Source organism: Helianthus annuus, chromosome 13, assembly GCF_002127325.2.
Source record: "Helianthus annuus cultivar XRQ/B chromosome 13, HanXRQr2.0-SUNRISE, whole genome shotgun sequence".
Lineage (NCBI taxonomy): Eukaryota > Viridiplantae > Streptophyta > Magnoliopsida > Asterales > Asteraceae > Helianthus > Helianthus annuus.
This window is the reverse complement of record NC_035445.2, coordinates 60,075,602-60,091,620: the sequence shown is the minus strand read 5'-3', so window position 1 is coordinate 60,091,620 and position 16,019 is coordinate 60,075,602. Positions and strand designations below refer to the sequence as shown.

Sequence of the window (16,019 nt, the reverse complement as noted above, 5' to 3'; positions counted from 1 at the left end):
AATAGTAAAAAAAAAAAGTTATATTTTTAATAAATTAGGATAACATTTAATATTAATTTATTATTTATATATTTAATATAAGATAAGTATGAAAGAGTGGTATTTGTTTTAAAAATATGTTTAATTAACAATTTAGATTTGATGATAATATTTTATTAAAGTATGATAAGATTTAATATTAATTTATTATTTATTTAGTCAATATAAAATAAGTATAGATTTGAGGATACCTTCAATAAATGACATGTGTCCAAACGTTGGTTTCTTTTATTATAGTAGATAGATGGGGTGGTGGTCCATTAGCAAAGGCAAAGTCTTTAAAACACTTTGGTTGGGATGGGGAAGGTCTTGGGTTCAAGCCCCATATACGACAGAAGATTAAAGAAATTAGTCGTTCAAAAAAAAATCAATTATACGTTTTCTAACTATAATAAAGTTGAAAACCGTTAAAAGTTTCATTATTATTATATTCTAACATATTGGTATAAACTAGCAAATTGCCCCGCGCATTGTTGCGACATCCGAAAAAAACGTCAAAAGGTAGGCTGAAAACGTACATAAAAAATAAGCACATAAACGTATTATATTTGAATCGGACTCATTTGCGGGGAAAAAATAGAATTTACGTCAAAATGTAAACCAACCGAAAATGGACATAATAATAAGCATAAGATTTTATATTTGATCTGACTCATTTCTGGGAAAATTTTATGTCGAAACGTAAATAAACTTGAATTTATGCCCACATGTACATAAAAATAAAGACGTAAAACTCGATTACAAAGTCTTTAGAAAGGTGAAATGTATAAATATAAAAAATCCAAAAAAAGCTAACGGACAAAAAAAAGAAAAAAAAAGAGTGAAATCACTATTCACACTAATATTATAAATACTAGTGGGTTACACCCGCACTCTACGGCGGAGCGACCCAATTTTTAATGGAAACGTAGAAACAATAGTAAAAATGACGTGAATGGCAGTAATTCGTTTGATATTGGTTTGGTTTATTAAGATACCGACACTTACTAAAAGAAAAACAAAAAAAGTCATGATTCGACCAAAAAAAATACCGAGATGTGTTTACATCGATCGGAACAATAAAAACGAATACCAATTCCGGTACCGACGTTGTTCGGTCAATATTAGACCGTTCGTTTTGTTACATGTACAACACCGGGTTCGATTGAAACTTAAAAAATAAAAATAAAAACCAAAAGTAGACAAAAAAAAAGAAAAATGAAAAAAATCACAAAAGGACAAAAATAATTGTGCCTAAGAAATTCATAAATAATATATATATAACTAGATGTATGCGCCACCCGTGTTACGAGGCGCGACACATTTATTTGGGTTAGTTATACATGCTACTTATAACACGATATAAAAGAAGATGTATCGAGTTAACCAAATAAAGAAAAACACTATCATAGTTATGATAAAAAGAAATAACTAAAACGATGGCAAACATGTAATTTAGAGTTGGTGGCAAAACAATAATTTGTCAGGACGAATTTGTTGTAAATGATAATCAGAGATAAAGATAATCAAAGGGAACTGATTTATTGATATATTTCTTTCATATAAAATATAAAACCAAGCCTTTATTTATAGGCTTTACAAGAACGAATAAAAAGGAAATACAATGATAAATATGAAAATGATCTTGAGTAATCAACAATTTTCTCTAATTTTTTTTCCTTTTCTAACACTCCCCCTCAAGTTGAATTGTGGGATTGCCATGATTCAACTTGGATTGGTTTTGATTTTGGGTTTTGATTGTGTTTGGTTTTTGGTTTGGCTACCGTATTCTGGACATGGTAGTTTGAGCTATTGAGTTACCGCCTTTCGACATGGTAACTTTTGGGTTTTGAGGCTACCGCCTTTCGACATGGCTGCCTATTTTGGGTTTTGGTTTCCCCTCAAGTTGAAAAAATTCAACTTGGCCATTTGGGTCTTGGCATTTGTTTGGGTTTTGATTTTGTTTTGGTTTGGTTTTTTGGTTTTGGGTTCCCCTCAAGCCGAAAAATCAACTTGGCCATTTGGGTTTTGGCATTCGTTTTGATTTGAGTTTTTGGATTTTTTTTAGGTTTTTGGGTTTTGGGTTTTTTTTTTTTTGGTTTTGGTTTTTGAAAAAAGATTTTTTAATGTTTTAAAAAGATTTTGTTTGTTTGTTTGTTTTAAAGGTTTTTTTTTTCCTTTTTAAGGCCCTCCTTTTAAGGCGATTTCGACTCTTTCGCAGCCGTCTTCTTTGGTAACAAAACTAGGTTAATGTTTGGTAGAACACCACCATGAGCAATTGTCACACCAACCAAAAACTTTCCAAGCTCATCATCATTCCTAATTGCCAACAGAATATGCCTTGGGTTTATTCTGTTCTTCTTGTTGTCTCTTGCTGCGTTTCCCGCCAATTCCAACACTCCAACAGCAAGGTATTCAAGCACAGGAGCGAGATAAACCGGAGCACCGGTTCCGACACGTTTGGCATAACGACCATTCTTCAAATAACCGCCAATTCTACCGACCGGGAACTGCAGACCGGCTCTGATAGACCGGGTGATGGCCTTCCTCCTTGGGCCGCCTGCTTTGTGACCCGCGGCACCTTTTTTAGCTTTTCGGGTGGCCTCCATTTGATCGGAATGTTTGTTTATCGGTGAATAATAATAAATGGTTTGTTGTTTGATTTGAGTTTTGCTTAGATCGATGGACGAAGAATGAAGGTTCGTTGGTGGGAATAAAGGTTCGTCGAGGGGTTGAGAAGGACGAAGAATGAATGGTTCGCTGAAGGTTTTGAAGATTGAATCTTCGTTGGGGGGGGTTTGACGAAGTTTGTTTTTGGTCTTGCTGGTTTGGGTTTGGGATTGACGAACAGAGTTTTCAAGGATCATACACTCTGCTCTGATACCATGTTGTAAATGATAATCAGAGATAAAGATAATCAAAGGGAACTGATTTATTGATATATTTCTTTCATATAAAATATAAAACCAAGCCTTTATTTATAGGCTTTACAAGAACGAATAAAAAGGAAATACAATGATAAATATGAAGATGATCTTGAGTAATCAACAATTTTCTCTAATTTTTTTTCCTTTTCTAACACAATTAACGAGTGCTAGGCAGCTGTTTGTCACGAATAAAAACTAAATTGAGTAAACAAAGTAAAATAAAACACTACCATAGTTTTGCCCAAAAAAAAAAAACTATAGCAACATTGCAATTTTTAGCATAGGTAAAATGGTAATTTTAAAATGGAGGTAAAATAATATTTTGAACTGAGGGCAAAACCATTTTTTTATTTTGAATTGGAGGCAAAATCGTTATATTTTTACTGAGGGCAAAATCGTAATTTTTAGCTGGGGAAAAAAATTATTTTGAATTGATGGCGAAATTGTAATTTTAAATTAGGAGCCAAATTGTAATTTGACAGAATTGTAGCGGTGGGCAAAAGTATAATTTTTTTAAGCAAGGCAAAATCGTAAATTGAAGCTGGGGGTAAAGCATAAATTTAATTTCTAAGTGGGGGCAAGATCGTAATTTTAAACAGGGGATAAAATCGTAATTTGGCAGGGGGCAAAATCGTTATTTTAAACAGAGGATAAAATCGTAATCTGGCAGGACCTATAAATAACTATTTTGTGTAAAAAAAAACAAAAAACAAAAAAACAAACTTGGCCGCCACTTTTGGCCAACTAAGAAAGATGACTATTTCCGCCGACAAAGCAAACTTGTGTTTGTATGTATTAAAAATAATGGTTAAACATAAATGGAATGGAATGTATATAAAACTTGGATACTATTTAGTCTGTATTTCTGTAAGTTTATATAACAATTATAAAACTTGATGATTATTTGTAAGTTTACTTAAATATAACAATTATAAAACTCGATGATTTTTTGTGTATTAAGTTCACATGTATTACCTTCTAATTCATGTTAGATGATAAAAAGAAAATAGTAAATAGTAATCAAGATTTTCATATATTTCATTTATATTAATTCTTTTTCTAAAAAAATTAATAGTTGCATAAAAGTTCTCCCAAAAATGGAACAAAGTTGAATGGTTTCTATTGTTACAAAAAAAAAAAAATATGTGTAACCAAGAAAATAATGCAAACTTTATCATATCAACGGGCAGGCAAAATCGCAGAGAACCAATGACAGGTCCTTAGACTACTCGGTGTGGAGGAGGGTAATCATTAAAGGATGTTCCGTTATATAGACGTACACGAAAGCTAATATGAGGATGGGCCTAAACTATCCACTATGGTGACCAAACTCGCCAAACGGTTGCCAGGTGGATAATAAAACAAAAAAAAAACAAGTAATTTTTTAATTTAATAATTCATTATTTCTCACAACCAGGTTGTGTACACAACCCAAGGTTGCAACCACTTATATTAATATTTAATTTTTTTTGTCTTTTTCCTTGTAAACAATAATTATAAATCATTTTTATTTAATAAAATATTAGTTTAGGTTGGGTTGGGTTGTGATTGTGGGTGAAAAATTGAATTGGGTTGGGTTGTATAGGTGGAAGAGAGAGAAGTTAGTATTTTAATGAAAGATTGGGTTGGGTTGGGTTATGATAGTGGATAGTCGATAGAACTAAATATTTATACATCCGTATGTATGTATAGATGTGTATGTATAAAGAAGAAGGAGAGGACCGGCAAGAACGTCGAGGGGTTGACGGTGACGACAAAACCATTCCTCTGGGCGGTGTTCAGGCCCGTCGCCAGCACTCGCCAGCCCTCGCCGACCCTAGGACAGAGCCCATACCAAGTAGTCTTTACACTTCATGCTAGCACAGTATGCAGTCATGGGACCACATTGGCACAACAACCCACATACGTCCTACTATATATACACTCTCCTCTTAGCTATGAGTAGGTGGATGCCAATTTATTCTAGGGTGATGGTATCTATACATCCCCTAAAATTTTTGTACATCCCTCAATAGAAACCATACAGGCCAATACGTTTCCTATAGGGTTTGAAGCATTAAATGTGACACCAATAGGAAGCATATTGGGTAATACGGTTCTTATTGGTACAATATTCTCTGACGCACACGCAGTTTAAAACTATAAAGGTCTGAAAAAAGTGACCCAATAGGAAGCGTATTGCCCAATACGATTCCCCTAAGTTTAACAGGAAGCGTATAGGGCAATACACTTCCCATAGTGTTATTTTGTGTTAAAAAGTGGTTGTTCATATTAGTTTTACTTAAAAGTTATAAGTTGCATCAAATTTTTAACTTATTATTGTTATCTTATAATGTTTTTATAAAAACATTTATTAAACAAAACAATATATATATATAGGAAATATATGGGGCAATATGGTTTCCTTGGACCCAAAGTTTAGGAAGTGTATGGGGCAATATGGTTCCCCTGGACCCAAAGTACAGGAAGCGTATGGGGCAATATGGTTCCCCTAGAGCCAATGTATATGAAGCGTATGGGTCAATATGGTTCCCCTGGTCCCCTAATCTGAATCCCTTTTATAAAAATGTGTCAAAAAACGTTTATACATTATTGTAATACCCAAAACATATTTATGATAACCATAATAATTTTATCATTATATAGAAATATTTTAAAATTTTAAGAAATTAATAGAAGGCCGATCTTTTCTATCTCTATTGTTTATTTACTGGTCGTCCGTACGCCCTCCATCTCTGCCTGGTGGATTATTTTGTCATCCTTTACTCAGTCCCTCCCGTCCATGCAGGTATATTATATTATCTTATTTTTATTTCATTTATCTATGAGCAATTTAATGTTATGTAATGGGTATTTTGTTTAAATTCTTATAGCCTTGCGACCCGTCCTATACTCAGCCCGACCTTTCCTTGCCACATTTTCCTCGGTCCGGCCAGACCATGCCGCTCTTTCCGCTGTCCGACCTTTCCATGCAAGTATGTTATTTTGTTTTATTTCATTTTCTACGAACAATTTTAATGTTATGTAATGAGTATTTTGTTTGAATTTTTTATAGGCTCCAGACATGTCCTATACACGGCACATCCCGTCACCCTCTACTAGGCGTGGCCCGAACTTTACAGAGGAGGAGCTCGCTGAGTCTGACAAGGAGTCTGACGAGTATTGATGATGATAGTGGTTTTTATTATCATATTATGTAGTACTGTACGAACAATTGAATTTAATTTTAAGTATTTGTAATATTTGTTTAATTTGGATATGTTTAATTTGTTTGGATTGCTTAATTTCACTACGTCTTTTATAAAATTTATAACAAAAAAACTATCATCATTTTATAACAAAAAAACAACTTAATTAATGTTTAAAAAAATAAAGTTCAAAAAGATACTAATAAAAATATGATGTTCTTGCAAAAAAAAAAAAAAAAAAAAAATCCTCCAAGGAACGTATGGCCCTATATAATTCCTCTTGTCTTTTGAAAAAAAAAAAAATCATTAAGGGAGGGTATGACCCTATACACTTCCTTTTAGCTGACCATCTTTTGAAAAGTTTGGTACACATATAGGAAGTGTATTGCTTAATACGCTTGGACCTAGAGGAACCGTATTGCCCTATACGCTTCCTCTGGTCCCCTAATCATTAGCTGACCATCTTCTGAAAAGTTTGTACTTCAAGTACACATATAGGAAGTGTATTGCTCAATACGCTTAGACCCAGAGGAACCGTATTGCCCTATACGCTTCCTATAGGGTTCAAGGGATGTGCAAATAACCAAGGAGGATGTGTGAATAACCAAGCCCTTATTCTATACTCACCCACTCTCTCAATAAACACTCTTCAAACGATACTTATTCTCACGTCAAAGTCGGATTATAGAGAAAATTATCCTCACTTTACGATGATCATAATTGTTACTTATACAACCATCAAGGAACAAGATGCTTTCATTGAGGTTATACAGATTCACCACGGTTAGGAAGCTTCTGAATATTATTTTATTTACAATATGCAAGAGTATTTATTTTTTAGCTAATAAAATAACACACTAGTATCAAAATTCTTAAAATCAAAACTGGAATTATAAATATTTCATAAAAATAAAAAAGGAAATATGATGTGACATGAAGTTTAATTAATAAAACCACTTATGCTTCAATCCAAAAGAAAGAACAAAAAAAACGGCCTACAAAACCCAGTGTACGTACTTTTATATGACAAAAGCATAAGAACAAGACACATGATGAGAAAAAATATACATATTTGATTGTTAATGTTAATTCTTTTCAAAGTAATTTATAAATCTAATGGAAAAGATATTAGTTACACATTTGTAAAATTATTTTTTCCGCATAGAAACTAGTTTGTAACGTTTAACCTAAACAACATTATTAATTACTTTGTATGTCCAAATGAGATGATGTGTTGATTTTTAATAATGCGTATCAGTTTAACAACTGTGATGCATCATGCATCAACTTTAACTATATATTTTTAGTGGCATAAAAAAATGTTTATATCAAGAAAAGACTAGCAAGCAAGAAGCTATGAATTGAAGAGCGAGAATAAATAAAGAGAATGATTATAATATTCATACTATAACTACTGTGTATCAAAATTATACGTAATCAATGATTATCCATATAGTTAAATTTAATATATATTAAATTTAACTATGCGGATTATCATTGTTAACTTACGTATAATTTTGATACAGATACCATAGTTAAAGTATGTAAGTATGAATATGTTCTTAAAATACTAAATTGTTACACAGTGATTATAAAAGTTGATAGGCCACATTTTTATAAATCCATGCATAATGATGTTTAAATAGTTAATGTGATGCACTAGAAGATGATATAGAAGAAAATGATGTCACAAAAGATCATAGCACAGAAGATGCACCAGAATATGGAATAACAGTATTATGCACAGAAACATAATGCACTTGTAAAACGAGCATGCGATAAATATATTCTTATATGAAATCATTGTAATAAGATCGATATGATGTATGTACATTTCTACAAACAAAAGACCATTCATGCATGTATTTCATCAAACATCTTTTGTAAATCTTATATATAACCACATGATTTACTTAAAGATCTGAGATGAAAACTTGAAAACATTAGATAATATTGGTTATGAAAGTATGAATCAAACATAAAAGAAAAAATTGTTTTAATCTTATTTTTCTTATTGTTTCTTATTTTTCTTTAGTGGCTTGAGATAGTGGTGGGGAAGGGGTGGTAGACGGCGACTATTCAGATTTGTCATGGTGATCATGTTTCTTAAATATTTTAGTGTAATCGGGGATTGATTTGGTGATCAAAGACACCAAGCAAGTTAGGAGGTGCGGGAGTGCACGCTTGTTTGAGTTATTAATTCGAAGTGTACGGGCGGAGCCCCGTACTCTACGGGGGTTCCAAGAGGGCAACGCCCCCTTGGCGGGGGTTCGGGGGCAGCACCCCTGGGAGCAGGGTCCAAGGGGCAGGACCCCTAGCTGGGGTCGAAACTTCAAAATTATGGAAAATGTCATAATTTCGAAACTTTAAAATTATGGCAGTTAAGAGGCAGTTTTATGGCAGTTGTGTCTTAAAACAATTGAGATAACTGCCTAATGGCAGTTAATCATCCCCAATCTCTGAAATTCGTAGACAAGTTTTGATCACATTGCTTCTGGTTCAAACAATTCGCATACAAACATACACTGGTTCAATTTCTCGAAAAATCAGAGTTGTGTCCGATTAAATTATTCTGGTGAACCACCGAAATAATTTGATCTGAGAGTGATTACACGCCTCTCTGATCATCTGGTTTTCTAAAAATCCCCTAACAATGTGGATGTAAGAAAGAGGTGCGAGTTTGAGACGTAAATAATTAGATGAAGGATAGTGAGAGTTGCGAGTGTGCGAGGTAAATAATTAGATGAAGGAAGATAAACTAGAAAATTAGAAACATATGATATTTGTGTCAATCATCTCTTTTGTGATTTTGAAAATGATATCAAAAGTTCACTTTAATTTGTTACAAATTTGTGATCTCTCTTTTGAAATAACTGATTTATTTTTCTTGTAAGCAATATTGTAAAACAAGTTATAGGAGGCTGGGTGCTCACCGAGTATTCGTTAAAAGGTAGGGTACCGAGGTGATATTCTTCAGCTTTGCCTAATTACTCTGAATCAATTAAATACGGTCAACCTCGGCTAGAATCGAATCTAGATGGAAAACTCAAGCTGAATATGCCTTTAAAAAAAATATAATTCATATGCCTATCATATTAAAGAGAATGAATATCATTTTTCATGAAATGAATATCATTTTTTGAAATACTTTATTATTTGAACATTTATAATTTCATTTATATTAATATTTACTTATTTTGTTATTAACCAACCCCCGCGTTGCGGCGGGGGGGGGGGGGGGGGTGAGCACTAATGTCACACTATCGCCAGCGACTACCGACACTGAAGTTGCGGTGTGTTAATGCGAAGAAATTAAACCAAAACGTAAAAAAATAACTAAGTTGATCTAGGACTCGTGCGTTACGATTAACCCGCGTCTATTTTTTCCTGTTTGACAGGTTCATCGTAATCTATATATAATATATATATCATTACCACTATACAAACCATAATGCATACATTACAACAACCATTGCATCAATATGTTGCAAATTATAATTATACAAGATTTTGGCTAAATTAATAGATTATTATAAATAAAAATAATTTACAAAAAACAACACAACTTTGAATGGATCAAACCAATTGAATATGGTAAGATAATGAAACCATTATTTGATTATGTTACAACCACTTAAGCACAATTTACAACCATACATGCATGCAAATCGAATTTGGTAAGGTAATGAAAATATTATTTGATTAATGTACAACCACTTAAGCATAAATTACAACCAAACATGCATACATAGTAAGGTAATGAAACTATTATTTGATTAAGGTACAACTACTTAAGCACAAATTACAATCAAAGATGCATACAAATGTTCCAAAACTAGAATTACGACCCACCGCAATGCAGCGGGGATTTTTTAGTTATAACTAAGTCGATTTAGGACCTGCACGTTATGTTGCATATGTCAAACGGGAAAAAAAATAGATGATTTAAAAACGTTCACCCCACACACGCACTTTGCGTCGTGTTAACTCGCAAAATTTAGAACGGAACGTAAAAACGTTAAACCAAAGACGCACGTTGCGATGTGTTAAGTCACAAAATTTAGAACGAAGCATAAGGCGAAAAAATTGCGGACAATGAAAACTATAAAGGACCAAAGTTGAAAGTAAAATAAAAAGTTGTGAGAAAGATTGCAAAAGATAAAAAGTTTTGGGTTAAAAGTAAAAAAAAATAGTTTTGGGTTAAAAGTAATTTATGAAATACTTTTGGGTAAAAAGTAAAAAAAAATCAATTTTTTTTTAAAAAACCCCCAAAGCCAAAGTTACAACAACCATATGCATAACCATTTTAAAAAAAAAAAAAAAAACCCCAAAAGCCAAGATTACAATACATATATACATAAACACGTTGCTTCTTTATAGTGTTTTAATAATAATAGTATATTTATTTGATTAAGGTACAACTACTTAAGAATAAATTACAACCAAACATGCATACATGGTAAGGTAATGAAACTATTATTTGATTAAAGTATAACTACTTAAGCACAAATTACAACCAAAGATGCATACAAATGTTCCAAAATAATAGCATATAAATATTAGCAAACTTATGATACTTGATATATATATATATATATATATATATATATATATATATATATATATATATAAAATTTGCAGAAAACTAATTTCTTTATAATTTAACATGCGCCTAGGTCGAGTATTCGCAACTCCTTACTCGACCGATGGTGTGTGTAAGGTGTAATATGTTTTTATTACTATTTTAAGCCCATTTTACACATTAGTCAAGTTTTAAATTTATAAAACACGATATTCTACTAACACTAAACACACACATGGGCAAGTGTATCCATCGTGAGCGTAGTATAGCGTTGGTAAGATACCGAAGTCGTCCAAGGACACAAGAGCTTTTAGTAGCGGTTTATCCTCAACGTCTAATCAAACTAAAATTTTTGGAAAAGGTTTTAAGCATGAAAACTAAAAAATGCTGAAAATAAAAATAAAATAAAAACAGATAGACAAGATGAATCACTTGGATCCGACTCGCCTTTAATGTATCCTTTGATGATTTCCGTACTTTTGCACTTTTTAAGAGATTATTTTAGTTATAGTAGTAGGCCCCTCTTTTGAAGGTGATGTTACCCTCAACCCAGTGGTTTGAGTCAGCAAGGATACAATCCCAAAGGGTCGGAATATTGGAAGATAATTAATTAAGTTATTAATGCGAAAAGTGGTAGGCCCCTCTTTTGAAGGTGACGTTACCCTCGGCTAAGTGGTTTGAGTCAGCAAGGATACAATCCCAAGTAGCCGGTTTAATGTATTAATAATAGTTTACATATGAAGGGATCAAGCCATTCGCATCCCCGCCATCCAATACCTATGGGTATTGAAGGAGGTCCTAGTAAGCTTGACCCAGGTCCTTGCAGGATCTATACACTAAACAAGGCAAGAACCTTACTAAACCATTCCCTTAACCCCCGACCAGGTAGCCAACATATCTATATATAGACCATAGAGATATGAATGGTAAAAATATTTTACTTTATATAGACAGTAAAGTAATGTCAAGACACCACGGACAAATGATAAAGAAGTTTCACCTTCAACATAAGAAACTAATTATTAAAGTCATTAATACAAAATCAAATAAAAAGTGAGAAAATATTAAAAATCAAAAGTAATACATTAAATGTTTGTCTTCACCAAGTGATGTAAGAGACTTAGCCAAACATGGCCTTGAACTCTTACGATCAATCTTGGATCCCGAGACTACTACACACACTCTAATGTGGATGATAGATGATGGTGGTGGATGTGGATGTTGTAGTGGTGGTGGAGTGGTGGCAAAGTGGGAGAGAGGTGGTTTGCCAAGGGATGCCTTTGAAGTGAGTCAATCACCCCTATTTATAGCCTGAACAGAAGCCCGGCCACGGCCCTGTGTCCGCTGGACACGCCCCCGTGGCCATCTCCTTTCTCTTTCTTCATTAATTGCAATTGTCTGCATTAGGCTCCACACGGCCCCGTGTTCGTTGAGCACGGCCCCATGTGCAGAAGCGTATCTGTACTATCGAGATTTGCAAGATTCTGCAAATTTTAGCGTTGACCACCCCCCGTGCTGAGCTGGGCACGCCCCCGTGGTGGGCATAGAAGCTTCCACAGCTTTGTCCATTTCTACAGACATCTGACCACGCCCCCGTGTCCAGTGGGTACGGGCCGTGGTCAGCCCTTTGTTTCTTGTTTTTGCTTTTGGAGATGCTGTCGAGGGGCCGGGCATGCCACATTTATTGCTTTTCTTTGTATTTATGTTAGTTTTTGCTGCATATTTGTTCCTTTTGTTCGTTTAAGCTCATTTGGTTCTGAAAATACAAAAGGAAGGCAAAAACACACTTTTTCAACATTAATACTAAAAAGGGTTAGTTTTATACCTCATTTGATGTAATTTATATGTTGTATTTTACACACATCAACCGATCTGAGAGCGCCAACGACTTAAATATTTTTTCTTGTTTTTGTTTTGACCCGGCTTGGTGTTTTCATATGCATTTCCCCTTATCAAAGGTTATTGGATCTCACAATTCATAAATCTTTGTTCCTCCAATTCCATAAGGACTATAAAGATTGCAAAACTCTTAAGATAATCTCATGTTCCAATTTTTTTTGGCTAGGGTTTGCGCTCGAAAGTAAAGTTTGGTCAAGAGAATACATTTATTTACTAGTTGCATTAGTTTTGTTTGTGTATGGCCGATTTGTAGTAAAAATCAAGCATCTTGTTAGGATGATGGTGGAGCAGGGATGAGCACGGTACTCGTTCGGTACCGAACTGGTACCGGTATCGAAAAGCGGAAAAAATGGTACCGGTACCGAGTATACCGGTTCGGTACCGGTACTTACCAGTGTTTTACCTGTAAATACCAGTACCGGTACCGAAAAACGAAGAAAATGAGAACTAGTACTGGCACCAAATATACCTGGTACGGCACCGGTTCAATACCGGTACCTGGTACCAAATGCTCATCCCTACGATGGAGTTGGAATAATAAACAAATTCATGGGCTAAACTGAAGCTTGTTGGTAGAACCGTAGAACAAAAGGGTCACATAGACCTAATGCAAGGATTTGAAGTTAGTTTTGGTTGATAACTATGTTTAAGAACATCAATTTGATTTTTTGGGTAATGTATATATTAAATTGGTGTTCTGAACATAGAAAATCAAAACATGTTAGTTTTTCATTAAATTTGTATTTTTCGTTTGTGCAAGGGCGAGTTATAGCCAAGAGCTGAAGGGCTTACCGAATGCTTATTTTCTCTCTGTGTTTGTTTAAGAGTTATATTTCATTTACCTTAGCCCTACCTCATTTAACCAAAATTCAACGAATCGAACCGAATCATTCATATTTTTATATATTTCTAACTTTTATATCTCCAGTTCATTTATTTCATATATTGTACCTTTATTTCATGTATTTATACTTTCATTTTATTTATTTATACATCAATTTCATATATTTATACCATAAATTCATGTATTTCTAAGCAAAAGTTTTAGCCCAAGTTTATGTTGGCTATTGACCGAAATTAAGCGAACCAGAAACCATCAACCAACCTAAAACCGATTGGTTAATAAAATAGACTAATCGATGACTTCGATTTAAACTTTAGTTAGGATATATAATGTCCGAAATGACCGAACCATAATTAACTATGACAGTGACTGTGTTTCCTCTCGCATTGCACGGGCACCTTTCTAGTTCATTAGAACACAAAACAAGATTAATGAGTTGGACACTAATTGTTACCATAGAAGTATAGAATAACTTGAAATTTTTTTTGTACAAAGAGTTGCACAGACGTTTTCTCAAGAAATTTGTTAGTCTAAGCTTAAATCAATTATTTTTTTTTAAACTACTAGCTTTACAATATCTTTTATCAATAGTAGAAATTTGTTAGTCTAAGCCTAAATCAATTATTTTAAAACTACTAGCTTCTATAATATCTTTTATCAATAGTAAAATTTGAAATTTAGTTACAAATTAAGAAGTTACAAAAAGGCAAACTTTGAAGACTTTGTTAACCAAATTGTTGACAAATAGAGCCAAAAGAACAACATAGCATTGAACGATAATCCCCTGATTGAGGAGATTTGAAAACCTAGGAAACAATCATAGGACAATATATATAAAATAAAAAAAAAAATAAAAACTTCCATGAGATCTAACTAAAGGAATAACCTTGAGGGCACCTTGTAAACGAATCCCAAACATCCTTTTTTAGACCCAAACCTTTAGATACCTTTCTCATCCTCTTTAAAGGCATAAAGCCGTAGATGCTTTACAAATGAGCCAAGATATGCCTTTATTTTCTATGATATACATAAATAATTTTGGATGAAACACATTTTATAAACGATGATTTAAATGGAAATGTCCAAGAAATCATACCAACCTTTATTGATCAGTTTTTTTTTTTTTTCTTCTTTTTTAAACGGCTAATAGAATCAATCCCAAACACTCTCAGGACACCCACTGTACCAAATAGATAAAATATCTCCTCTTATTTACTACCGTTACAAGAAGAAAATCCCAGTGGACACAATCAAACACTTATATTATAAAGTAGACCTTGAAGAAAAGCACATTTAGACCCAATATCATCCAAGATTAACCATGTCATTGGCTATAAAATCAGGTCTAGGATTTGCCTCATCAATAAACTTGAAAATAGTTTTAGTAACTACGAAGTTGAGTAACTACGTAGCACAAACAATGACTCAATGAGACTAATAGACCGGTGGTACTTGAATATAACAATGTTCTTCACAACAAAATATAAGAGATCCCATATTAATTTGGGAAGATATGGGTTAAGGAACCATTCCGTGAAACTCTTTTTATTACTATTTGATTTGATGTCCTTAAAGGGACATTGTACATCCTTGTAGGATAGTGCATACCCTCTGATCTAGAGGCGATTGTTTAAATTTGCAAGAAGCAGAGCATCTTTGTGGTTAATATGAGTATTTTAGAATATGATTCGCTAAAAATAACTATTTGATATTTTTGATTTGAATAATCGCTTATTAAGATGTTTAGGCTATTTATTATAATGATATGGTAGAGAGTTCAAATGAGAAGAAACTTTATGTAAGAAGAAATTTCAACCAATAAAAATGCTTCATTTTACTTCATTAATATAAGTATTTAATGTTACTATAAGGGTAATATGGTAAACCTACAAAGACCTTTAATTAGTAGTATTCCTCTTTAATAGCTAACTACATTAAAAGTTGTAACTTATCTTCAATATATATATTTTTTCAAAAAAATAAAATAAAATAATTTAGAGTGTAGGATAAATTACAATGTGTAATATGATAAATTACGGGTTGTGTAGGAAAAATTTCAACATGTGTAGGGTAAATTTCGAAAGGTGTAGGGTAACTTTTATTGTGTGTAGTAAAAAAAAAAACATTAGTGTGAAGGATGATAGTTTTTATGACTAATTAATTAGTCAAAGATGATAATAAATGAGATAAATGAAAAATTATTTAATATTTTACAATTATACCCTTTGTTCTTTTTCTTCTCAATTAAATTTTCTTCTCAAATGAACCTTCCCCTAATGATATATATCAACATCTTAATCAAGAGGAGGGATAGAAAAGAAAACTCATGTGAGTTACAAAAACTCTAGAAGCCTTATCTCCATCATCCATTTAAAAAAAAAATAAGGATTGAGATTGGTTCTATTACACTTTTTGGTGTTGTTTGTTTTTTCAGAGATAAAACGTCTGCAGTCTGCAGACCACATCTGCAGACATCTGTAGCTGAAGAGGTGGACCAAACCTCTGCAAGAAGAAGACTGTTTGTTTTTGAACTTCTGCAAACTGTTGAAATTAACATAATC

The 16,019-nt window shown here is 33.0% G+C and overlaps 1 protein-coding gene and 1 long non-coding RNA gene across 2 annotated transcripts; one reads left to right on the top strand and one right to left on the bottom strand.

The window, feature by feature from the left end:
• Positions 1 to 2,213: 2,213 nt before the first annotated feature.
• Positions 2,214 to 2,627, bottom strand: LOC110902732 (probable histone H2A.2). The gene has a single exon (XM_022149171.1). The coding sequence runs from the start codon at positions 2,625 to 2,627 to the stop codon at positions 2,214 to 2,216; it is 414 nt and encodes a 137-aa protein (XP_022004863.1).
• A 2,880-nt stretch (positions 2,628 to 5,507) lies between these two features.
• LOC110902733 lies at positions 5,508 to 6,232 on the top strand. Its single transcript, XR_002571371.2, has 3 exons — positions 5,508 to 5,733; positions 5,819 to 5,920; positions 6,001 to 6,232. It is a non-coding gene; the product is annotated as an uncharacterized LOC110902733 (long non-coding RNA).
• Positions 6,233 to 16,019: the final 9,787 nt, after the last annotated feature.